Below are 27,080 nucleotides of genomic sequence, written 5' to 3'. Positions count from 1 at the left end.
AAAATAACAACAATCAATAAAAAAAAGAATAATAATAGAGGGATAACAATTTTTTTTAAAGAAAAATGTTAAATTGTGTAATGTGGTTGTAATTGGCACTGGTTCAGCATTATGCTGAATTGTTCCACAGCGTTGGTCATTCTGCCAGAGACCACAGCAGCTAGTTTGCGCCTTAGTCGCATAAAAACAAATAAGGATCTAATACTCCGTAGGAACAAATAATAGGTAAAAGTTAGCAGAGTAAGCAAAGAAGAAAAAATAATGTAAATAAAATTAAATTAAAAAAATTAAATAATCTAGTTAAGAAGTATATAAAATAGAAAAAACACAAGTCAACTCTAACTTTTGTCTAATTTAGTTTTTATTCAATCATGGCGAGCATTATGGAGCCGAAATGATTGAATTACACCACATTAGTTTGGCCGAGAGCTGTTGCTAGAGATTTTATTGAATATTGTGTATTTTATGAGTTAAGAAAACACTTTTTGAACGGATTAAAGCTATGTATTATTTTTAAAACTTATAGTTATTTACATAATTCTAAATTTAAAAAAAAATCCGACGTTTCGCGTACTTTTCAGTGTGCGTGGTCACGGTGACTGAAGACGAAAGGTGTTAAATGTCAAAAGTATCACAGCTGCAGAGAAAGTTGTTTTATCTGTATTTATTGCCCCGAAGTTGGTCTCGACTAATACCGTCATCTTTTAGTCGATACAAACGTCGGAAAAAATTAAAAATTTAGAATTATGTAAATAACTATAAGTTTTAAAAATAATACATAGCTTTAATCCGTTCAAAAAGTGTTTTTCTTAATGTGTAAAAGCTATTTTAACAAAAGACAATGCTATTTTATGAGTTTCAATAAAAAGGATTTGGCGTTTACTTTATCTTTGTTCCGTAACACTGTATCGTTCGTCTCATCTCACGCGAACTTCAGGCATACTTTTGTTACACTAGTACAGCGGGCGGAGGGAGACGCGCGCATAAGCTCAAATTGATACTATCACTATATTGTAGTGATATAATATATATACATATGTGAATATGTATGAGATTTGTAATAATTTTATTTTACCGATATTTTATACAAAATATATATAGAGGTAAAGTTTGTGCGCTTCTGAGGTTGTATCCCTGCATCTACTGAACCGATTTTGGAAATTCTTACCAATAGGCACGTTATTTATGAGTATTTTATTTTAAAAACGAAAAGACTTGTTTGGTCAAACGATAACGTCTCTTACGAACGCTGCTTTAACGACGAGGGATTGTATGATTCCAGACAAAAGTTGTTGAGCTTGATAATGCCTACCAAAAAGACAGCATACATCTAACTTTTATATCATATTAAAACAAGTTCTTCGTCGCCTTATCACGATAAAATTAAGTTTATGTATATAATTTTTGAAAATTAAAAACGTCTTTGAAAATTTAACATTGAACATTATTTATATAGTTACCTGTACTTTAGGTGTCCCCAGATGCATGGTATGGTCTTCCCTAAGTTGACATATTATACATAATATAAATGTACAAGGATCATCTCGGTATGCATTATAGTTTTTGAAATTAGCGGACAAACATATACACTTACTGTGATTTGAAGCTACAGTTGTTGTGTTCGATAAAGAATGCATTTGTAACAGCTATATATTATTAATACATTGAATCTATGAAACACTTACAGTAATGGCAGCTGTGATATTAGTACGAGTTATGGTAATCGTAGCAGCATCACGACATACGTCTTCTATGTTATGACCCTCGTCAATAATCACTATGTTGTCACTTACGTCTATTTGCATCTGCATAGAAAAATAAAATTGCCACTATCGTGCTTTCTAAGTGTGAATTACGAACGTTTAAGTTGTATCGTTTTAGTTAGTCTGTAAACGTCAATAATATTGTTCTTGACGTTTACACAGACTATCGATTAAAAATGTGACAGTTTACAGATTATAATGGTTTATTACGATGAAGGTGATACTCATTTAACAGCAAGCAGTTTCTACATATATATTATGCTTTGTTAATATAATTTAACTATTTTTATGTGATGTAACGCTGCCAGATATTCTTATGATTTACACATTAATCTTTTGTATTAAGTTTAATACCAATTTGTGATATTAGAAAAGTATATATAATAATTTTATAAAATGTTCAATTCAATTTCCCATAAACTAAGATTGCATTCTCATCTGTCTGATTCACACTGAGGTGTACTAACCTTATTAATGTACTCCGAGGTGTTATAATAATACAGTTTGTAATAATTTTTATACTCACACTGCTTCTAATACTAGGTTCTATAAGATAATTGTACGGACAGAAGATTATATTCGCCGCTGTAGCCATTTCCCTCGCAGCATAGTAGGGACATGCCTGTTTCTCCTTCCCAGCCTTAACTAGGTCTTCTAAATCAAAAACAGCTGGAAGACTCCTATGATTTAGAAGTTTTCTATTGTTGTGGTAGAGGCAATTGCTAGATTCTTTTTTATTACTCTCAAATGTCTGAAAATAATAAGATTTATTATAAAAGGGGTAACATATATATATATACATTAACTAGTAAATTTTCCTCCTTTTTACCGTAAAAGACTAGTCGAATTTTTCAATTTCATTAAAAATCAAACTACCAATTTTTTTTGCATGAAAGGAGATCCAAGGTGACATAGGACATGATGTTCTCATGGGTAGGTTAAACGCGGTGTGCGTTACTACTCTTTTTTTTCCTTTTTTTGATATCCGAGGTGGAAATGCATTTGCCCATATTCAGAGACTGGGTGAACAATACCCACTAAAACCACCTCGAGGTGTTCCTACAAAGCCGCGTTACAGAGGCTCCGGAGTCGCTGTCGCATTCTACCGGGACGTGCGTTACTACTCTACGGTTGTAGTAAAACTGACTTATCTACTTTCAAGGTAAAAAAACTGTTATTAGAAATCAATAGGATTGAGAACAAAATATTCCCTAAATTTATATAAGCACTACGGTGAGCCTTGGCTAAAAATTACTATTTAAATTTCAAACTAAATAATTTTTACAGCAAAATCCTTTCTCACCTTTACACATCCCCGACACATGTCATTCTTCGACGGCCATTGGTGCCTATCAAACTCCCGTATACAGCTGTATTCTCTACTTGACAGCACGGTCATTGCCGCCTCACCACTGTACACAGTTCTCGCGAATTCTTTCACCACTTGCTCTATCTGCTTATGGGTCCTCGCACCGTAGTAAATAGTCGGCACTCTGCAAGCAACGATCATGGAAGTGCGTACGCGCAGGTTGTCGACGAGAGCGTACAGCTTTCTGTAAGCCATCACCAAATTCATGCATACACACATAAAGTACATACATAAATATGTATAATTAGTTATAAACTACATACACTAATTACGGTAAAGTAAAAATGTCAAAGTATCAAATTTAAAAATAGAATACTTTCAACTGTATAAATCAAGTAGAATTTGAGAATTGTTATAACGTGTTAAACTATTTAGTACCGTAAATAAACCAATATAGTCTCGATCAGGCCACAAACAAGGTGTGAGCATTCAAAGAATTCTTACATTATAATGTTGACATCATTACAGGTATATAAGACGTTATGTAGACAATATATCAATCTTGTTTACTAACTCCACAAAGTTGTCAAATTTTGTATGCCTACTACTAAAATAGAACTACAAAGCTCCAATATACAGCCAAAATTACGTAACTATTTGGTAAAGTCCGCCATGCAAAAGTAACTTTTTGTTCTAAAACTAACAAAACATGCAAAGTTTAGAAACAAAACATAAACCTTCATGCATTTTATACAATATTCAAAATGCAAATCACTGCCTCGGGACCTCAAACTGAATATGCTTAATGCAGTCACAGGATGTTTCTTACTAATAAAAACTAACAATAAATAAATAAATACAAATACACTATAATTATATATATAGTATATGGAATATAATAAAAACTATCTTAAAACTAAATTCATTGTTATTAAACATTTAACGTTTACTTTTATGTTGCTGTTTAGTAAAACCCTTACAAACTTCGACATTGATAAATCTTCTTAAAAACTTCACAAATATACAAAAATTTAATACATATTGTGACTTTCAAAACAAAACGAATATAAAGTTGATCGCACAGTTTAATTGCAAAAATAAACAAAGACATTTATCATTATTATAAACGCCTTTTTAAAGGACCACTACGCAATGCCAAATGTCATGGTAAATGACAGATCACGATGACGACGATATGAAGTTAATATTTAATTTCATATTTTAAAACAAAAATTTCTTTAACATGTAATTCTAATAAGAACGCAACAATTCCTATTGGTAATATTTTTATTTAAAGTTTATACAATTAAAGATATTCCACCCTGTACAATGTGCTAAATAAGATAAGAGAAACAACAAACTATTGTGTTAGTTTAAAAAAAACATGCATAATTGGTGTCTAATGCCTACCTCACATCTTCTGGTGTGTTCGGTTCATTCACATTTATTTTCTTTTCCGGCGTTGAAGGTAAATGCGATGACCCATCGTTGCTGCTGCTACCAAGACGAGGTTTCTTGTGAACTGTCACCAAACCGCTATCACCTGAAATGTTGAAATGGAAATTTAAGACCTACAATCTTGGCGAAAGCAAAAATATTTTATGAAGCTATTGCTATTTAATTCCATTTTAAATTTAGTTTATGACTTTAATATTGCATTTTCCGGTAACGTTCTTACAATAATTCTTTACTTCAATAATTTATTTCATATAAAATACAGAATTACCTCTTCACACAGAAAATATAAATATAGCAGAAAAAGGTTTACAGTAATACCAATTGATCGTTACTTTAAACATTGCAATGTTAATATATACGTTTATACATACGCGCGAAGCAGTATTCAACAGCTAGTAAGTAAGTATTTTAAGATGCACAGATTGCATCAGCAATTCATTAATGCACTACGAACCGAACGAGTGCAATTCAAAATGGCGCCGTGCAATGACAATGACGCCATTACGCGGATTAGGTCGTCGCAGGCGCTCACCCTAATGAAAGTATTGCACCACCCTAGCTGCTATTGAAATGCATCCACCGTGACATTTCAAGCATTTTTTTAAGTATTTATTTTCTTCATCTAGGCCTAACTAAGCTAAGTGCGCTCCGGCGCTATATATGTATGTTTAAACGACACACGAGTACGGCTTTATGATTCACTTCAGCGTATAATTTTACAGAATACGCGCGGTTTTTAAATGCACATTTTATACTTCGAATAAGGCGAATTTATAACGTATCTCAATACGATATTATCCACTAATGATTTGTAAAGAATCTAATAAATGCGAAAGTGGGTTAAACATTATTTTTCTTCAACGGCTAAACGTATAAATACGTATACGTGCAATGTCGACTTGAAAACCACTTCTTAGAGTTTAGTCAATTAAAAAAGTAATATGATTCTTGACGTGGTGTTTAAGATCGTTATAAGTAATTAAAAGATTTGAATTCACCTTCTGAGCTGTCATTTAAAGGTTCCTGTCTTTTACTCGAACTGGCTTCATAATTTTGTGAGCTATATATAGTTTTGTTGCCTGAAACAAAATAACAAATATATAAGAAAAAGCAACGTTTTAAAGTACCAAAATCACACAAATAATACTATCAAGTGATTTTAGCTGAATATATTAGATATATGAAAATTCTTATTGGAAAAGATTAGCTGTAGCTGTATTAGGAAATATATTTTATTCATCTGACGACAACGACACATTTTATTTAAAAAATATAATCAATAATATTGTTTATCTAAAACAAATAGATGCAAGCGTTTATATTTTTATTAAAAGGCTATGCTTGCGTTTTTAAGTTGACAAGCGATATTTGTAGTTCATGCCTTAGAGCTGGAATTACAAAAAAATCTTATGTTTTCTTCATAAACGTTATAAAGTGCAATAATTTAAAATTTTAACTTCTATGATAGGATTAAAAAATCAGTTACGACAAACAGATTTATATAGTGTACTTATTTAGGAAATAAGTAAATAAGTGGGCTAATACGAAAAATAAATTTTGATATTTATTTTGAAAAGTTAAAACTTTTGTCAGTTTTTTTTAAGAAAAGATAAGGATAAATTTGATAAGATGAATGGGCCAGAGTTTCTCAATCCTATTATTTTTATTAATAAGTTTATTATTATGTTTAAATGTTAAGAAAACAAATTAATTTATTTCACAAAGTTTTATAAGAACGGGCTCTAAGGAAGTCACAGTTTGCGCTCTCGACTCTGAATTTTATCGTAAAAACAGCCTAAATATTATTAGCCTTACTAGTTCAGTCATAGTATTTTCATAGAAGGAAGAAACACTGGAAAATAATTCCACAGTCTAATTATTTACAATTACAAATTAATAACATAATCGAAAACAATAAACTTAAAAAAGGGTCATACTCCTTTGTCAAAGGCCAGCAACGAACCCACTTACGTATCCATGGGCTGTGGCAACGGCGTTTAATGTCAGTTCCGTCACCACACAGTGCCCCTCTATTATATTAAAAAAAACTGGTATGTAAAATGTCCTATTTGATTTCGCTGAGTATTGAGACCATTTATTCAAACATTTTACAAGTCCCTCACCGATTACTTTAAAATAAATATTTACGTAAAATAGATTAGGAATCATTGCCCTTTAACGATAAAATTCTTATCAACAATGATAAATTTTGTGTCAACCTTTAACAATTGTTATAAAGAAAACTAAGAGAAGGTTCACGTATTACACAATGGATGAGTTTTTGGAGAAAGAGTATGTGTTAGTGGATAGTGAAAATTTTGAGGATTATCTAATTTTTTTGGGTGAGTTATATATATTTTTTTTTATCAATAGATATTTTTATCAAAAGATAATAATCTATAATTATAAACCGGAAGAGTTGAAGTATATCCCGGGTCCTACTGGTTTGAATTGATTTTTTTTGTGTTCGATAAGACATTAAAATTATATTCAACTAAAGGAGTATTGGTCTAGTGACTTAAGCGTGCGATCCTTATTCCTAAGGTCGTGTTCAAATCACGGCCGTGCACTAATGGATTTTACTATCGTTGTGCGCGATTAGCTTAGTTGCTCCTACGGTGAAGCCTCTTTATGATATTAAATAGATTGCTAAAGCCTTTAGAAAGTAGCAGTAGTAGTACATATGTATTTATTTTATTGTTTTATAAGACAGAGATGAGGATGAAGACTGATTGGATTTCTATGTGGGCGTAATACTCTTTCACTAGAAAACATTTTTTTATAAAACAGGGGGCAAACGGGCAGGAGGCTCACCTGATATTAAGTGATACCGGCGCCCATGGAAAATCTCAGTTGCCGGCCTTTTAAGAATTGGTACGCTCTTTTCTTGAAGGACTCTAGGTCGAATTGGTTCGGAAATACTTCAGTGGGCAGCTGGTCTTGAAAAACGCTCAGTTGATGAAACTGACATGTCTCAAACTCAAAAATCAATAACATGTGGCTGATCACCTACTTGCCTATACAATAAAAATGATTATGAAAACGGGTGCAGTCTCAGGCCGTGATCCATTTAGGGTTGTAGCATCACTGGATTATTGACATACTGATACACCAAATATATTTTTAATATTACTATAGCTTATTAAAACGCTATCAACCCTTTTCAAATCAATGAAACACAATTAAACCCACAGAGGATTTGCAGGACTTAGTTAATCCTTTAATTACAGGTATAAGTTATATAGCGCGCAAGGCGGCGTTATCTCTGCGTCCTCGGCAGCTGCTAACAAAAGACAATGAGGGTAGATACACGTTAAGCTTTAAATCAAAGTTAGTCAACTCAACTGTGTCGTTCGTTCCAGGACAAGAGTTTGATGAAGTTAAACCTGATGGAGTCAAGGTATATCTTCTTGTTATTATAATTTTATATCGCCCTTGTAGCTGTTGTTAAGCTTATTCATCCCAAAGTTGCGGGTTCGATCCTGGTTTCCGGCGACACTATAACTGTTTCTATTCGTATTTAAATGTATTTTATTATTTCATTGCATATATTACTTTGAGTGGACCTAAAAATATTGATATTATTATATCTTTTCTTATTAATTTTAAGGAATTCAATTCTCTCTTTGACACTTTAGTATTGACTTAGTGTATACGAGTATATTGATAAATAAATCAAATAAGAAATTTAAATAAACTAACTGATATTGATCCGTAATTTATACAGTTTCGTAAAATTGCTTTCATTTAGTATTTATACTTGCTATTGAATTGAATTTATTTAACCACGTTAACATGTACATGTATGTATGTGTATGTATGTAGGTGAGAGCATCAATAGAATTCGAAGGGAATAAATTAATTCACACACAAACGGAAGCTAACGGCAGAACCGCTCATCACATCCGGCAGTTTTTTGCTGATAAAATGACTATGGTATGTTTTGCAAGTTTTATAAGGATTTTACCTGACATCTGTATTGGTTAATCGCTATAAGTAATTTTTCGAGGAGACTGTTTTTGTCATTGTTCGGAAAGCCACAAATTGGGCGCACGATATCCTGCAGAATAAAAAAAATTCTTTCATCGGTAATCGAACCGAAAGTATATCTGATAAATAAGTATATCTAAAATACCTATTATTAAAGTTCAGTAAGACAAACAAAATCTTCGGATTTCAATAATTTGTTCCAAATCATTCTAGATACACCTTTCGTTATTTTCAGACAACCACGGCGAATGGCTTCGATAAAACAGCAGTCCGATACTTTGAGTTGGTTAAATGATCTGAAATTATTTCTCAACAATCAATTTGAACGTCCAACAAGGGCGTGTCAATCTAAATTTAAGTATACACAATTAAATGTGTATAATTTGTTTATTACGTAATAAATAAATACATTTGGCTCGTAACATTGTTTTCTTTAATAAACCATAATAATAGTAATAATCGTTTATTTGCCAAGATATTTGTACAGTGGTTAGATCGATCATTAAAAAATATCTGTATAAGCCATATATAAATAAGCATGCAAATGTCATATATTTTTTTACAATGTCTTATTAAGTACATAAAATAATGTCAAGGTTAAATTATTCGATGTCGAATCTATGGTCCAAATACTCGCCTACGACGTAAAGGCACTTTGCATTGAAAAATTTAATAACCTTTCCCTTGAAATAATTACATGGCAGTGATCTATAACTTCTACGAAGATTATTGCCTATACACACTATTGGATTCCTGTCATTGAAACATATCTACAATCTGTTGGCGTACATTAAAATCACGGCTTTGCACCAATGGGTTGGTTTTCTAACATTTTGTTTTACCGTAGGGGCAAGTGGTTAATGAAAATAATACTTGCCCCAGGTCCCTACGGTAAAGATGGACTGGTATGTCTTAAAACCCAAAAACTCTACATGTTTGAGGCGCAAAAACTGATCACTTGTCCATTAAAGATAAAAATCATCAAAGAGAATCCGAGAGAGATGGAATATAGGGTTGTAGCGCCTTTAGATTATTATTTATTTTGTATATGGCAGTACCAGCACTTTTGACTTCATGTTGGCTAACTTCTACATGTAGACAATACCGCAAGTCTAGAATAAAAACCTATGTTGTTTAATTAATCAGCGAGTACCAATCCTCCAAAAGCAAGTAAGCCGATCAGAGTTCTACACGACCAAGTGACATCAAAGCCGCTGAAATTTAATTAAAACTCAAATTCCTACTATTAACCGCTATCAAGTGAACGTTAGAATAATCAAATTCCCGAAGTAATCCCCATATCGACTTTCACTCAAAATCTCTAACAACCGAGAACATTCTCTCCGGGCCACTTTCCAAAACACGATTCCCTATTCCATTAGACCCTCTCGAAGTTATCTCGCGTTATTTACATCGCCTGACCGTACCGTCTTATATAGTGGGGTGCGATGCCGACCCTTATGTGTGGGGTGGTACATAAGTGAGCAATAGGCCGTGTGTCCTCGTTTATAAGGGTGGTTTTGTGAAGGGTGGAGAGGTGGGCTGAGGCGGGGTGGTGTCGCGGTGTCGTTACCATGGCAACGCGGCGCCCGGACGCCGGATCGCGACGCCCGCAGTGTCGGCCGCCGCACCGCCCGCCCCCGCTTTCCGCCCGCCGCCAAGTGACACGCGCAGCGAAAAGCACAAACGCCCTACCTTTGTGAACACTATCAGTTACATTTTTTTGCGGACTTACACATAGTCCTTGCCTTGAAATGTGCTTTGGAAAACCTGAATGAACGAAAGTATAATTGTTGATACATGAACTGTAAATATGAAATGAAAAATAGCTGGAAAAGTACATAACAATGTAAACTACGCAACCTTACAATAATAAATCAGATATCAATAAATGAAAATACAAATTTTAAGTATCTGTAGCAAAAAGGAAAACCGGCCATCTCGATTAACAGTCTAAACTCCTACGTACTTTTTTTAATATTTAGAAAAAAAAAACCGGCACGTGTTCTTCTTCGTCGTTCGTAATCTTTATTACTGAAGGTAGTGCCTATCTTGAAAAGCCCTTACCGATACGTCGATTTGCTGCCTCCACACCACTTTAACCTTGGCTTGTCTTAAGGCATTAGGGATGTTGAGAACCATAAATGTCTTATGTTGGTCAGACCAACGGCGATTGAGCCCAACTTCTCATGTCATCACTCCTCCCATTACCCGTTTGTAAAATATATTCGACAGTCTTGTGATCTTTAGTTGGTTAAGAATAAACGTGATGGTTCTATTTGCAGTTTATGGTATTCGCAACATTCTCCTCTAACACCACATCTCGAATACCTCTATCTTTGTACAGTCCGCTGCACGAATTGATCCGTACAAAAATATGGAAAATACCAAAATTCTGACTCAAAGTCTAAGAGTCTTATTCGTTTTTTTAGTCCGTTTATAACGGTCTTCGAATCTTATCAGGTTGGGTGATAAAAGTCTACATTTTCAATCTTTAAAGTATCACTAAAATTGTTACCACTTTACAGCTTAGCTGACAGTAGAACTTTAAAATAGTAGAGAGAAAGAAGAAAATAATTCAATAACGTTTTTCGTAACTACGATAGAATAATATGACAAATGGATAGTATTGTAATCGATAAATAGTTCTAACGGTGTATTATCCATACATATCTCATGGTCACCCTAGCCACCCACCCTAAGTCAGGTCGAGGCAGCCTGGGGGGTGGGCTAGCACCTTTTGTTTAGGCCCCCTCCCTTTCATTTACTCACAGCGCTCTCAATGTTGTTTGCAAAAGGTTTAGGTGCCTAAATGTGAAGGGAAATGTCACGTTTTCACTTTTTAAGCGCCCTTTGTTGAAAAATATTGCACTCTACAGATATATCTCAACAACTCTTATTGGAAGTTAAGCGCTATTCAGGATATGTTTAGGTTTCGAAGCTTAAATCGAATAACGGAACACGTAACAAAAGTATGGAATTAGACTGTTATGAATGAACTATGAATGTATGGAGCAACGTACGATTTACACGAGTGTCTACATACAGATGTAAAACATTCTAAGTAGACATCGATACAATAAACATTAAAGAAATTAAAAATTAGATGTAAAGTAACGATATTATTATAATCGTAACTCGTAGGAAATGACGCTTGCTTGTTGAGGGGTTTAGTCAAATGCCAAAACGTGTTCGACAAAAAAATTGAGGCAACATTTTTCAAAGAAGTAATAACTTTTATCATCTAATGTTATATTTACGTATGTTAATTATTGTAAATATATTTGTATAAATTCTGTATCTCTACCATAAGATTAGCTAATAACTGTCTACGTAGGATACTACGTAAAAAAAACTACTACTTGCCGTGCCATTGTAGTGTGTTTTACACAATTACGCGTTTATCAGTTAAAGCTTCTATGTAAGATAAACTATATAACAATGTATTTATTTATTTCATATGTTTAAATATCATAAAAAGTGTCTGTGTTTTACTTAACATCGTTAACGTGAGCGTAATAAACCTGTCCATGTACAAATACCCACCTAAAACAAATAAACATCGCATCAAAAGCTTCCTTGGGTTGGTTAAAATCGTCTTAAGTCGATGTAAAACGGTTACAACTCAGGTTTACTAGAAAACGGAAAATGTTAAACGACAATATGTATAATTGTTACCAAGTAGAAATGAGCACAACCCAATACGTAATTGCCTCCAAACATTTAGCAATCTCACGACAACTTTCGAGCTCGCCTTGAAACAACTTTGCAACTACAAAAAACTTCTCAAATTACTCCTCGTTCGAAATAACCGGGTATCGATGTGCGATGACCGTTGTATGAGATATTTCTATGGGTATAACAATTATTATACCATAAATCATAATAATGAACTAAAGAGAAACTTAATAATAAATTTGTGAAATAGCCAATGATAATGAGCCATTTATAGTAATTTGATTAAAATACAAGTTAGTTAAGGTTTAATAATATTTAATGTTTGGTCATAAACGTCGTGTATAATTTATAATAATTTGTGTTCTCGTGTAAAATATCGGAAACATATATTTTTAATACCAGTTATATTACAACCTGCACCGCCTTTATTCTTACAGTTACTACAAACTAAACGACATTTACACCTGTACACATCATTTCAGTGGCATCTTCATTGCTGGTGTACTAAATATTAACAATTACTTCTACTTAAACACATTATAAAATCTGAAATAACAGAGCTGGTGGCATCCCCACAGTTGTGCTGCGTACTTGTGCTCCTGAGTTGGCTCCGGTCCTAATGCGCCTTTTCCGGTACCTGTACTCCCTCAACACTGTTCCGAAGTGCTGGAAGACAGCTTTGATACATCCGATCCCTAAAAAAGGCGATCGCTCTGATCCGTCCAACTATCGCCCAATCGCAATAACCTCCTTGTTCTCCAAAATAATGGAAACCATTATTAACGGCCAGCTCTTGAGGTATCTAGAGGGCAGCCAGCTGATTAGCGATTCTCAGTACGGCTTTCGTCGTGGTCGCTCAGCTGGTGACCTCCTTGTATACTTTACACATAGGTGGGCAAAGGCAATTGAGTCCAAGGGGGAGGCGCTGGCGGTAAGTTTGGACATAGCGAAAGCCTTCGATCGGGTGTGGCACAGAGCACTGCTCTCGAAGCTTCCAGCCTATGGGCTCCCCGATAAATTATGCAACTGGATTTCCAGCTTTCTCGCTGATCGGAGCATTAAGGTCGTCATCGACGGAGCATGCTCCGACCTTAAACCCGTCAATGCTGGTGTCCCACAAGGCTGTGTCCTATCCCCGACCCTGTTTATTCTGCATATTAATGATATGTTGCAACTTAGCAACCTTCATTGCTATGCGGACGACAGCACTGGGGATACTTTTTACACAGGCCGGGCAGGTATTTCTCGGGCTGTTGTTGATGAGTGCCGGAACAAACTTGTGTCTGAAGTCGAAACTCTTTTACGTGGAGTCTCGGGCTGGGGTAGACTAAATCTAGTCCAATTTAACCCCAAGAAGACACAAGTCTGCGCGTTTTCCGCTAAAAAAACTCCCTTTGTCGCTACTCCCCTCTTTGAAGGCACTCTCCTTAAAGCCTCAGCTAACATCGGAATATTGGGCGTTGACATATCGAATAACGTCCAGTTTCGCGGTCATTTGGAAGGGAAGGCTAAATTAGCCTCCAAAAAGCTAGGTGTGCTCAGCAAGGCGAGAGGGAGATTTCACTCCGGGCCACCGCTTGCAACTCTATAAAGCGCAAATTCGGCCCCACATGGAATACTGTTCTCACCTCTGGGCGGGAGCTCCCCAGTACCAGCTCCTTCCACTTGACCGTATTCAACGAAGAGCGGTTCGAAACGTCGACGACCAATCACTTTCCGTGCGGCTTGATCCCTTGGCGTTGCGTAGAGATGTTGGGTCCCTCTGCATCTTCTACCGCATTTACCATGGGGAGTGTTCAGAAGAGTTGTTCGGTCTAATATCCGCAGCTGAGTTTCATTATCGGACTTCAAGACAAAATACAAAATACCATCCGTATCACCTCGACGTCCGTCGTTCCACAACTGAGCGTTTTCTAAGGCAGTTTTTGCCGCGCACCACCACTATGTGGAACCAGCTGCCCACTGAAGTATTTCCGAACCAATTCGACTTAGGGTCCTTCAAGAAAAGAGCTTACCAATTCTTGAAAGGCCGGCAACGCACTTGCGAGCCTTCTGGCAATGTGAGTGTCCATGGGCGGCGGTATCGCTTCACATCAGGTGAGCCTCTTGCCCGTTTGCCTGCTATTACATAAAAAAAGCTGGTTTGAAAATACCAAAATGTGATTGTTCGTGATATTATTAAACAAATAACATTTAAAATTGATTAATGTGAGTTATATACTCAAATCGTACCTAAATGTCAGATATTGTTGGCCTATAAATACGCCACAATAATATTTTATAGATATAGTGGACGTTATTTAAAATATGTATTTAAACGTTTCGACAGTGTTAGCAAAGCAAACGATTTTTAACATTGAGGTAGGTAGGTAGTACTATCAAACCGCGGCTTGGCAGAAATGCATTGTTCTATGTCTAAAAATTTTAAGGATATTTTGCTTGTTTGACAGGACAAAATATTTCAAGAAAGAAGGCTGTTCTAGTTACCTAAACATTAAAATATAATGCCTAGCCTAGATGACATCATTGCCTTTTTGTTAATCAATTTGCTACATGAAATTCGTTTGCATATTTGTTTGAAATGCGGTAGGTCTTCTATTTAATAGAAAAAATATGAACGCAGTTATAAAACAAATAAGAGTGAGTGTCGGGTATACGTATTGACAATTTAATACTTAGACAGGAAAATACGGAAATTTTTCATGCAAAACATATGCGCTTGCTACATAACAAATCGATTTCATGGCGATTGTCGCTGTCATACATTGTCCAGTTTATATACCTAGATCGCTTATAGAACGGAGGTTCAAGGGCTGGATATCGCAAGCAGAACTATAGTTAATACTGAGTTCTGTACGAATATTAGCATTCAAGAGAAGAAAACATAACATTTGAAATTATGTGACTGAAATATTGATTTGATTGAGGCCTATATAGGTAATTACGTATGTTCTTGGAAGTAGTATTCATGGTAATATTAATTAAATAAGATTTAATACAAAAATGTGTGCCTACAACCTATAATGTCTGGAACAGATTTCTGTACCTGAGTACAAGAGAGTGTTGAATGCGCACATATACGTCAAGTCTATTGGTTCACGGCCGCGGTTCGAATCTACGACCTCAGGATGGCGCACACTATATCTAACAGCTATTGTTTAATTTCTAGTTAGTGTTCTAAATTGGTCATTCGAAACAATCACTAAAATCTCTGTAACTCTATTGCACCTAAATATAACTTTTAATAAAAACAATTTTTGTTATACCTTATTTATTCGTCCATTTAACTAAATGATACAATTAATTATCTATGTAATCCATCTTTAAACCTACCCGAAACCAATTGCTAGTTTATACAAATGCAAATACGCTAGAATATTTCATTGTACCAAAACCAAATCAATCGAAATTAACATACCTTTATTTTAAAAGAAATAAATAAAAGTTGTAAATTCTATTGTATGTAATATTATGAAATATCTATACTAGTGAATATAAACACGATGTACCTATTTTGTATTAAAGATGATTGTGATGGGTATCAATCACTAGGTATATAGGATTAAGATTACCGAGGTTTCAAAGGTAACCCATTAAATATTTCAGGGATTTTATATTTTCGGTAGTGACGCAATGGCTCAAGACGCAGCTTTCGTTGTGTGCGTGTCATCGAGCGACCAATCATCACCTCTCGCGTGAAATGTGGGCGGAGCCTAACACCCCAGGCGACAAGCGATCGATTTGAGACGGTCATTTTTCACCTTTTTGTACAAGTCTATAACTACTAAATCATGCGAGCACTTTATTTACAAATAAACAGCGTTTCAGTAACGTGTAGGTACTGGTATCATATAAAAACATCAAGAGAAATTAATCAGAACCGCGGCTTCGACCGCTGGCCGCCTCGCTGTTCTTCCCACGAGCCAACCGGGTGTCTCACTTGGCGGGACTTGATCGCGAGTCCACCTAATACTAGCGAACGCCAGGGCCAAGTCGAGAATACTCCTTGGGCCCTCACCACCGGATTTGACCCCAGGACCGAGTCGAGCGTCGCTCCTCGGTCCTCACAACAACAAGTCAAGACCTCTGCTGCGCGTCGAGCCCTCTGTCTCTTCGCGCGCTGCAGCCCACATTAAGGGATATATGACCGCCCTCGTACCGCCTTGTATTAGGAGGACGACAGCCAGTACACCACCCGAAGGGGGCATACCCCGATCCAACCAACGGTCTAAAAAAACCCATAGCTAGGAAGTTTCAAAAACTCCGAACAGACACGGCAATTTTTTTATTTTTTTTTTATATTTCCGGTACAAGAACTAGGCAATAGAGACGCTCGTGACTAGCACTGCATGCCATGATCCTTAATTATCTATTAGCACACATAAAGTTATTATAATTAGTACAATTGAAAAACATTTTTTAGTATTAAACTTTACCCCTGTATCATTTTTACGTAGACTTGGCGACAAAAAATAAAATGAACAATTTTATACCTTTCTTGTTTGCTCAGCCTGTTCTTATAATATGGCTCGGGTACGATGCCAAATCAGTACAAGTAATTATTTCGTATTAAGTTATTAATTTCAACATTCCTACCAAGGCAAGAAATGTATTAATTGAATACACGGTATTTTTGGTCACTTAACAACTTTTTTCATTGTCAACTGCATAATGTACGCAACAGCTCTTTTACTTATACAGGTCACTTAGCAATAAAATTAAATGCATAGAAAGTGGTATGCAATTAATAAAAAAAAAGCAAAATAAAGATTCGAGGTTGTCTCATTTCGTTAAATCACATATTGAGCGCCACAACATTTTAGAAATTAATAAAGAAAGGTATGCTGATGGACCTTGGGACAAGATTCAAGCATGATAACGATTTAAAGTACGGACTTTCACAGCTTTAAACTGAATTTGTTGTTACTAAGAAAAATACATAAAATGTCTTCTAATAAAGTGAAAAGGATATTTTTGTTAAAAATTGTGTAGATATTAACTTAAAATAACTAAATGATCGTAATTCCCAACAAATTTAATTAAACCGACATAAAGAAAGAAAATTCAATAAAAGAAATTCAGTTTAAAACACAGATAATTATAAACCTAGCAACTGAAGTTACTAGAAATCACCATACAATCTTTTTAAATATATTTTATGTAGGTAGTTTTGCCTTTCTTGCGGTTACCTAATTTTTTAAATTGTTGCTAGAAGGGATTGTGTGATAAGGCCGCCGTTGGTCAAATAAATGACAATTTTAAGATCATAAATACTATAATCACCTACACATACACAAATATACATTCATGACAATTAATAGCAAGTTTAAAGATTTCGTGAAAACACCCTTCTGACAACATTATCGGTGGTTCTATGAATACAAAAGCAGCAATCATAATATCTACTCGAAATCTAATTCCGATTTCAAAGCAGCAGATGCGCTCACGCATCAACAAAAGCATGCAGTACATCTAATTTAACGCGGTAAAATCCGTTGCACAAAGCCCGATGCTCGTTTGTTCGCGCCCTGATAGACAGCTACGGTAATTTGAATATGGAAAGGCATCGATGCATGCGCCTGCGCAGACGTTAGGCAATTTTTGCCTTTCCTTTTGATTAGCTACATAAAAAATCCACAGACACGGTTTCAGTGCCCAAAATATTAATTTGTATAGGTTAAAATGTTTTTAGTTTTGTTTTTAGAATTTATTTTAACTTTTGTAGCCAGTTGAGAACCTAACTGAAGTGTTAGAATAATTAGTATACAATAGTTACCTTAAACTAATTTAGTAATTTATTTTAGAAAATGTAGTTTTAAGTAACGTTTAAATAATATCTTGGACTCATAAAACAACTGTAAGTACTCACTAGAGGCCGATGTGGTGAAGAAATTTTCAGCGTTATCGAGATTATTTTTCTTTGGGCTGGCGATGAATTCCGAAGCACCATGCAGCTTGGCAAGCTCAGGATGGTTGGCATAATAGGTCTGTGCTTGTTTCTCGCTTAGCTGAACTGTAACAAACAATACCTGTGAGTGAAATATTTTTAACCACTGTTCAGTTACTGTTGAAACCAAAATAGGTAGATTTATATCAATTTATTTTCTTATCGTTTGAATGTGAAATATAATTTCAGCGATATTGCTTATACGCTTCTTAGGCAGCCATATTTCTTTTTCGTGTTAGGTAGGTACTATACTAATTATACTATTCAAAGATGCATCTAACAAGTCGACATGTAACTAATCAAATAAAAGATTACATTGTAAATAGAAAATACTCTAAAATAGGTATAGTTTGTGTCTATAATATAATCGAAGTAAGCAAGAGTAAGACTAGAATGTTTAACTGAATGGCATCATTACAGTACATGTACTGAAAGAAAACTATTTGTTAACCGGATTAAAGCTATTTGAATTATTATAAACTTATAATTATTTACATAATTTTATATTTTTCCGACGTTTCGCGTGCTTTACAGCGTCACGGTGAATGTAGTTGTGAAGTTTATAATAATACAAATACCTTTAATCCGGTAAAAAAATAGTTTTCTTTCAATGTGTAAAAGCTATGTTAACCAAAGACAATACTAAGTACATGTACTGTTATAAGCAGCAATAACACAGTTTCAAAAGTAAACATGACTGAAAGCTAAAATGTAATAGTGTTTAAAACAGCCGACGAACACCATCCAGCCCACCTCTTGTACACAAAGAACTGCAAAATCCGAGCAATTTGTACTCTCCGCCGTCTGTACTTACATATTTATCGATTTATTGCAAACACGAGTTCGTGTTTTAAAAAGTCAAGTACTCAACGGTCACACGGTTGTGAGTCTTCCGTCTTCGAGACGAGAGCTCAAACTCCGATAATAAAAAATAGGTATAAGATTTTTCGGTTCGACGGCTGAGTGTAAAAATGCCGTCTTATAGGCACGCCGCCCCTCCCAGGCAACATTTTTACGAGAGGGAGGGAGGCCGGCCACCCGTGGACTCTCGTCATTTCGTTGTCATCCAGGGGCTCCTTTTTGCGCGATCGCGGCGCGAGCGTCGGCGTCACAATACTGTTCAGTATTTTTATTCGAGAAGAAAATACGAAAAAAACGGCATAAAATCATGAACAATGCCGCCCTTGGGCGAGATTACCGCCATCAGAAAATGAATGCTTTGTTAGATCCAGCGGGATGTTTTTCAGTTGTTACATTAGACTTGTCATTTCCATTCAGAGGGCCCGGCTTAACAAGTTACCGAATGCGGATTTTGCTTTATTTACGTTTCAATTACGGAAAGTGCCTCGCTGATATAGCGCTCTACAAAAGTCTCTTTAATTAATGTTAAATCGACTCAATCCACGGTATTATTTGGCCTAGTCATACATTTACTTCAATTAGGTAATTGAGATTTACAACTAATTACGACTAAATTTTGATTTGACTACTTGAAACCGTTTCAAATAGATCAAATCTATAGACTATAAATTTTACGTTTTTCATTTCTAGTCAATGATCAGTTTTTGAACATAGCAATAATTAAGCAGACATAAAATTGTTTAAAAGTTAATTTACAAAGTCTAAAATAATCATGCCGTCAGATATTACTTAAATGGCATTTAGAATACAAAACTGAACTCATTATAAAATTACTTTTTACAATCACTTCCTTTTGTACAGTAATTGTATTAAAATAAATTATTGTAAGCCGCTATTGAATATTTGCTTTTTGAAAATACAAGTCTACTAAATACTACTTAGCTGATTTCTGCAATTACGTCTGCCTAGAATAAAATAGTTCTTTTCCCTAGTATTCTCCAACGAAAAATTTACATTAATAATTATATAAACAAGCATTGTAAACTATTTGAAGCATAGCACAAAAAGTAACGCATACATTTAGGTTTTTTAAATTTAATGTTAAATCAAGTGGTGGTGACATTAATAATTTGTAGTCTACTTAAAAGTAGGTACGTTTAGGCTAAGATTTAAATTAGATTATGTGAACATTATTTCATATGAAACAAAATCTATAGCGTACTTTCTTCGATTTAAAGTTTCTTCACGTGTCAAGAAACTGTAGGAATCTTTGTTGTTACAGTCAAATCATAAGTCAAAGTCCTAAAACCTTCTTTTCCTCGTAAGCGTACAATTGCTACGCGATAGGTGACCGTAATAATGTCTAATTTCTAATTATGTTATTACATTTATAATATACATACATATACACACATATATATTTAGTATAAAGCGAAAAAAACACGTTCACAGCGCTTACAATTTGTTGACGCGTGAGAAAATGCTTCCCATACATTCTACTTCATAGATAGGCGTAGAAGACTATCGTTGGAGTTCAGCTAATGTTCAGAACTATATATCGGCTGACGTAAAACCTTTGGCCTTTAAAATAATATATGAATGGCGGCAGCTTAAAGATAGAATAAATGGTGCGAGGTGGATGTAATGCGATACTCATACAAATCGGCGACGTAAAGCATTGCGGCTTGGTACCAATCATATCAGTTCAGACAGGACAAAGACTAAGGTGTGCTCAAAGGGTTCGATGTCTTTTAAATGCTTGATGAGCTTTTGTGATTCCTAAGACAGTAAAAAATATAACGCTAGGTCTTAACATTGCTAGCACGGGGGCTAAAAAGATAATTTTTGATAAACTCACAATAATTTTATTCATATAGTTTAACTAATACACTTATGATTTTCATATTAGAAGTTACATTAATTGTTAATTTACATTTACTACCAGTTCGCAAGTCAAGGGCGTAGAGAGGTCAAGAAGAACTGGCAAAAATTGGAAACTTTCCGCCACTCTCTTTAATCGCTAAGATTTGAGTCATACAAATTGTTTGAACTGGAGCAAATCAATCCCAATGATCAGTCATTTAAATATTCGTCAAATTTATAAAAAGCTTTATTGATGAATTTTCGTATAAAGAAATAAGTAATGTTACATAATAATCATAAATAATTGAAATCAGTAACTCAACATTTCATCTTTATATATACGTATAAATCTTCTGCACTTCGGTTTGAATTCAAAACGACTGGACTGATTGGATAAAATTCTTTGTTGTTTAAGTGGATTAAGGAGAACGGTTTAGATCCACTTAGAAATTCTTGTATTTAGGACAGAACATCGTGTGTCAGTAATAAATACAAATTTAAAACGATGTCTGGAAGCGACGTTATTAAAGTTAATACTAATTTAATAAATGTTTAAACAAGGGCAAAATTATACAAACAAACCAGACGTAAGCACAGAAAATAAACTAATGTCGAAATATGGCAGTCTACAAAACTTAGAACACCTTGAAAGTTCTAAAACAAAACATGCCAAGTTCCCTTAAGTTTAAGTACAAAACACTTTGGAATTTTGTTGGCTAAAATCGCATTCGATTATGAAAACAAGTCTACGAGAACCAAAAGAACCGTTTAATGCAGCTCTTTAAAAAAAAATAGTATAACTAAATAAATTTAGTAGTATAAGTTAAATAATCTTCAAGGAATACTTATTTACTGGTAAAGAGATGAAACTTTGTTTATTTAGTATTATATTAAAGACCTGGAATGAAATGTAGCATATTACTCCCACTCACATAGTTCTGGGGCTGGCTAAATTTCTTACGTTCATTCTAGATACATATATATGTGTGTGTATTATAAGTAGTATGTATCAAAGTAGAACTCATCAATCATCAATGAGACATTACTAGTAAATAAAACTTGGGAACCTATTATTTATTGTCCATTCTCTTGATTGGCATCAAAAAAATAAGGCATGGTTTTTATCACATTTGACTCGGTTTGACGCCCAGAAACGAAACAAATCATTGCTATAATACTTCCTATTAAAATAAAATAAAGTTTTCTCTCAGCAAGATATCCTATAAACGATTTTTTTGATGTCCCTTAGTCGTGGGACGCCCTGTATAAGTTAGGGCGCTTAAAGATCGCAACTTAAATGTCGTGACAATTCATACACCTTGCATGCTGACTATTATAAAATAGCACTATATTTGAGCCATCGTCACGTGCTGCATTTTCATAATTTCGTAATATCCAGTAGACCGCGATGTCACCCACCAACCCCATCAGATAAGAGAAAGGGTTGTGTCACCGAGCTGGCTTTCCGATAACGTTTATTAGACACGAAATTAGATTCGTATTAAAAAATCGCGTGTTGTCTGATATATTGTGATAGTAAATCTTTTTGTAGCGGAAATAAAAATGGAAATGCGTTTGATTAGAATTTGAGTGGGTTTTTATCGAAGCTTACTTTTTGATCCGGACTGAGCTTAATCAAATTACAATGGCCTTAAAACAATTCGTAAAATGAAACAGTTTGAAAAAGAAAGAAATATATATGAAATACTTCTAATTTTACTGCCCGTTTTCAAATCAAGGGCGTAGAATGGAAGAGAAAAACTGGCAATAATCTCTCCGCCAATATAATGTGAGTGATCATGGGCGTTCCTTAACATGTGTTTTCCTGTTCGTTTTCCCCCTAGAAAAAAAAAAAAATAATATATAATAATTAATATTTGTCATTAAATGTATATAGCTTTTAAGTATGAGGCCTGTATGTCAAATTTACCATTGAAGTTTAGTTAGAGGCTCTCGAAGCCAAAGTTAAGCTTTGCTTGCCAAGTTTTATGCCAATGGAAATCGGTGACTTGAGATAAAGCTATGGCTATATGGCGGTACCAAACGGACAATGACTGTTTACCGTAACATTAGTATACTAACATTACTCTAAACTTTTATTTAATCGAGCATATATAAGTTGCCGGGTCTCCCAAATGCGGCAACTATTTATACATTATTACTACAAATATTACATTGGACTTAGTGAAAATATTGAAAAAGCTAAAGCCATTCCAATTAGTATGTTAGTGTGAGTGCACGTTAGTCTCAGGTGATAAACAGTGGTAAGTGAACAAAAAAAAATGAACACTGGAGACTGTAAGTAGTGTTAGTTAACACTTTTTATGTTAAATCCTCATTAGTAAATTAGGTAAGTCTTAAGTTAGGCTAGATCGTAACGATAAAATGTCTTTCAGCAGAGAGAATTTATAAAAAATAAACTACATACACACTTACTTATATACATAAAGCTACAAAAAGTACGACATTTAATACAGAAATATAATTGCGTACTTCGAAATCGGGGTTTTAAAAATAACTGCTTTTTAACATGAAATTATTTTCTTTTGATTTATAAACTGTCAAATTGATGACTCTTGCAGTTTCAGATGATATTTATATGTTTTTGTATTATTTTGCAATTAATTTATTACGTCAAATCTGATTTCATAGATTAGTAAAAAAAGTTATCTATAGTCTATTCTCACTCTCGTTTGTCAGCGTACCATAAACCTTAGAAGCCACACTTAACGAAAACAAGAACAAGTTTCTGAATAATTGAAAAACCTTGTGATGTTTTTCTAGGCAATTAGGTGATCAGCCTGTGCATGATAATCACCGTCGAGGTTTCGGGTCTAAGGCAAGCCCGTTTTATCAGAGTGACCCTTCACCGTACGAGCGAGTGTTTTTATACATATAGAAACAGACAGGTCATAGTTTGAATCTACGCTCTCAATGACTCTCTCCTAGACCAAGACTGCTCCTAACAGTACTGATTGTAATAATACGTATAACTCTGCTCCAAACAACCCAACAATTCGTACTCCTTTTTGCCTAGTATATTGTTGTGCGTATTACACAACGAATTATAGTAAATTGATAACCGTTAATTTTGAAACAATCATAGGTTCCATTCATGGAACAAAACGTTCCAAATACAAAGGTAAGGAAACAGCCAGTTTCAGTACAAAGAGAATATTACCACAATGGCTGTCGAGCTCGTACCGGATAAAAAACGGATGTGTCAATAATTAACCGTGTGATCCGGCAGCCGACGCCGGCGGCCATCGATTGAGTTAAAAAAAATAACGTATTGTACTGTATTCGGACTAGGGAGATTTAGCGTAAGAGCTTGTAAATAAGAACATCATATAGTGGTTTGAATGTTTGCTCAGTAATTTATAAATTAAATTAAAAATAACAACTACAAACTTAGTTTCATTAAGGCAAATACATACCGAGTTCAATATCTAACATCATAGCTAGTAGAGGTTTAGGACAGTTACAATAGTGGTTATTTAATTTGTGTTCAGGTGTTAGTAAAAATAATTTAAATTTCAAATTCATCGTCATTCCAAGCAAAAAATTTAACTCCCATACTACGCTTGCCGTGTTTTCATAGGGCGATGCTGGGGTGAAAAATATTACACCCCCAGGCGTTGTATGTGTGAATGTGCGCCTGAATCGCATGTGCAAACGATTCCGCCGAGAGCATTGTGATTTGAATTGCTTATTTGCATTAGGGTTTATGTACTATATCATTATATTGCGTTCGCAAATAGTCTGTTATATATCACTATTGAAATTCAATTTGAAGTAGCTTAAAAATATATACACATAGCAGATGTCTTATCTCATATGAAGGATTTGTATCAAAAGCTGGTTACAAATTTAATCGTACAGAGTAAATTTTTCTTTCAATATTGATTAAGATTCTACCTAGCCTAGATGATTCTAGCCAGTGGTGGTTTGATTACATTTTTCAAATATATTTAACAATAGTAGGCAATGTTACCTTTTCTAGTAATATAACTATAATATATAGGTCTCTAGTAACTACATTTATACCTAACTTGGCTGTTTTTGTTTATATGGAATCATATTTTTTTGTTCCATATAGATTTTGTTGTCTACTTTCCAGTACGATCAAGTTAATCTAACCACAGTTTGAACTGTTCTAATTCAATCCAAAAAGAATTAATTATAGTCCGACAATAAGGAATCAGGCTGTCCGCACAATTTAGGCCCCCCGAGGATCAGGAAATTCATCTGGCTAATCCACCTTCGTGAATAGTAAAAATGAATTCACCAACCCGAGAGGGTGGAGCAAAGCGCTAAAATTTAATAAAGCCGGGCCCTCGATTAATTACGCACAAGGGCCAGTAATGATACCCCTAAACTGGGGTAGTTTGTCGCTCATCTATAATTCATCTGAATCTGTATGTTTACTTCGGATTATGCCATAGTTAATAATTTATGGTAGGAATTAATTCGTTTACGCCTAGCTTGGCGTTTGTTTATGGAAGTCATTCATTCAAGAAACTTCTTAAGTACACAGTCAATTTATGGAAATAGTTGTATCACTCATCATGGACCCAATTTTTTAATAGTATGAATTTTGATATTTTTTTGTTTGTACTTACGGACTAAGGATAAATAAAAAAGAACACTAATATTTAGTTAATTTAGGTTGTCTTTCTAACGTTGGCTTGTGTCACTTTAATAATACTGAAACGTTATCTCATTTGAGGTTTTTGATGCTCATTTGAAGTCTAATTTTTCCCAATTTTTCTATTCTTTATAGGAGTCGCACATTCAACAGAACGCAGTCTCGCACGACAGAAGCAATGTCGTTATAAATTTTGACATCATCATCTTAAAGGACCCTCAGTAACTTAATATTACTAAAATTTTAGTTGGTAGTGTAATATTTTTTAAATTGTAATGAATAAAAAAATATGTGTTTTTTGTTACCAAGTTTCACTACGTTTTGCAGTGAAATCTGACGCATTTAATATTCTGGCGCGTTATGATTATACCACGAAAAGCAATGGGCAAAAAGTAAAACCGCTAAATTGTGGAACGACCGATGTTAAAACTGTAGTAATTCAAACAACTCCGAGAAAAAATCCGTCTAGGTATTGGAGACATTCGATTTTTGTGTTTTATAAACTTAATAATATAATAATCTTTATTTATTACAAAAATTTCATACATAAACAAGGTACACATAATTATTATTAAAGTGAAACTTCTTAAAAATTACCGTCGCATTTTCGGTTATGCGTCACATTTTGCCGTTACACGCCATATTTTTCTTGTCCCTACCACGGTTGATTCGAAGCCATTAATAACAAAAATATATAATAACGATAACAATGATAGTTATAATTCTTTTACAATTAATGAAATTCTGTAATAATCTTAGTAGTAATAAGGTAAAATGAAATAATTGTATTATTTGTATTCATGTCTATGATAATAAAAGACTTTTGTTAAAATTTATATTATTTAACCAATTTCTGTAAAGTTGCATATAGTAGATCATTTTTCGAAAAAAAAGGTCGTAAGGTTGCTAAATGGTCATCATCATCATCACCACTTTGCATCGACAGAAGGTATTAAAAAGTTGCGAAAATGTATGCTGAATAAACAATTATTATTATAATAGAGAAATAAATAACTTAATTAAAGTTACATTATGTTTGATATTATCGTTATCGTTTGTCCAAACAAAGTCCAAAATACTTACACATGCAAGTCAAGTCATTAAAATACAATACAATTGAATTAGGCATAGTATATACTAATAGACACTGATATAAGTATGACGTAGTGAGAACGATACGAAATAGAATGCTTAGGTGGTTTAACTATGAAAAAATAATGGATGAATGAGCGCCCACGGCGACAATACTTGAAATTGTTGATGGGGATTTCGGGTCGGATAGGCCTTGTCCTACATACCAGGACCAAATCCAGGACGTACTAGAGAAGGGAAAAGTCTAATAAACGACAAACATGCATGGTGAATGTCATGAAAGTGGTTGAAGCGAGAGAGGTATGTCTGGAGATCCGTGGTAGTGATGATCCGTGAATGAGTGATTGTATGAATAGATTTATTTGTTGAAATTATATAAAGTTCATTCAAAATCCTCCGTGATGTAATAGACTTGCTTTCTCATTAATTATCTATATCTATTTATAAACAATATTAAAAAGTATACAAAAG

The 27,080-nt window shown here is 34.3% G+C and overlaps 2 protein-coding genes across 4 annotated transcripts in view; one reads left to right on the top strand and one right to left on the bottom strand.

The window, feature by feature from the left end:
- LOC123713054 (Fanconi anemia group J protein homolog) overlaps positions 1 to 27,080 on the bottom strand; it is a 60,673-nt gene that overhangs the window by 16,114 nt on the left and 17,479 nt on the right. Inside the window, exons 1-7 of one of the 3 annotated variants that reach the window (XM_045666544.1) lie at positions 8,666 to 8,685; positions 8,498 to 8,590; positions 5,529 to 5,609; positions 4,483 to 4,615; positions 3,067 to 3,316; positions 2,290 to 2,514; positions 1,686 to 1,805 (exon numbers count right to left, since the gene is read on the bottom strand). In XM_045666544.1, the coding sequence (XP_045522500.1) occupies positions 1,686 to 1,805; positions 2,290 to 2,514; positions 3,067 to 3,316; positions 4,483 to 4,615; positions 5,529 to 5,609; positions 8,498 to 8,504 (816 nt within the window). In that variant the 5' untranslated portion in view covers positions 8,505 to 8,590; positions 8,666 to 8,685. Of the gene's footprint in view, positions 1 to 1,685; positions 1,806 to 2,289; positions 2,515 to 3,066; positions 3,317 to 4,482; positions 4,616 to 5,528; positions 5,610 to 8,497; positions 8,591 to 8,665; positions 8,686 to 18,067; positions 18,212 to 27,080 lie in introns of those variants that run through there. The other 2 variants (XM_045666542.1, XM_045666543.1) reach the window with 2 other exon arrangements.
- Positions 6,774 to 8,930, top strand: LOC123713055 (fatty acid-binding protein, adipocyte-like). Its single transcript, XM_045666545.1, has 4 exons — positions 6,774 to 6,872; positions 7,761 to 7,930; positions 8,356 to 8,466; positions 8,756 to 8,930. The coding sequence occupies exons 1-4, from the start codon at positions 6,800 to 6,802 to the stop codon at positions 8,813 to 8,815; spliced, it is 414 nt and encodes a 137-aa protein (XP_045522501.1). The 5' UTR covers positions 6,774 to 6,799; the 3' UTR covers positions 8,816 to 8,930.

Source organism: Pieris brassicae, chromosome 8, assembly GCF_905147105.1.
Source record: "Pieris brassicae chromosome 8, ilPieBrab1.1, whole genome shotgun sequence".
Lineage (NCBI taxonomy): Eukaryota > Metazoa > Arthropoda > Insecta > Lepidoptera > Pieridae > Pieris > Pieris brassicae.
This window is presented reverse-complemented; position numbering and strand designations above follow the sequence as displayed.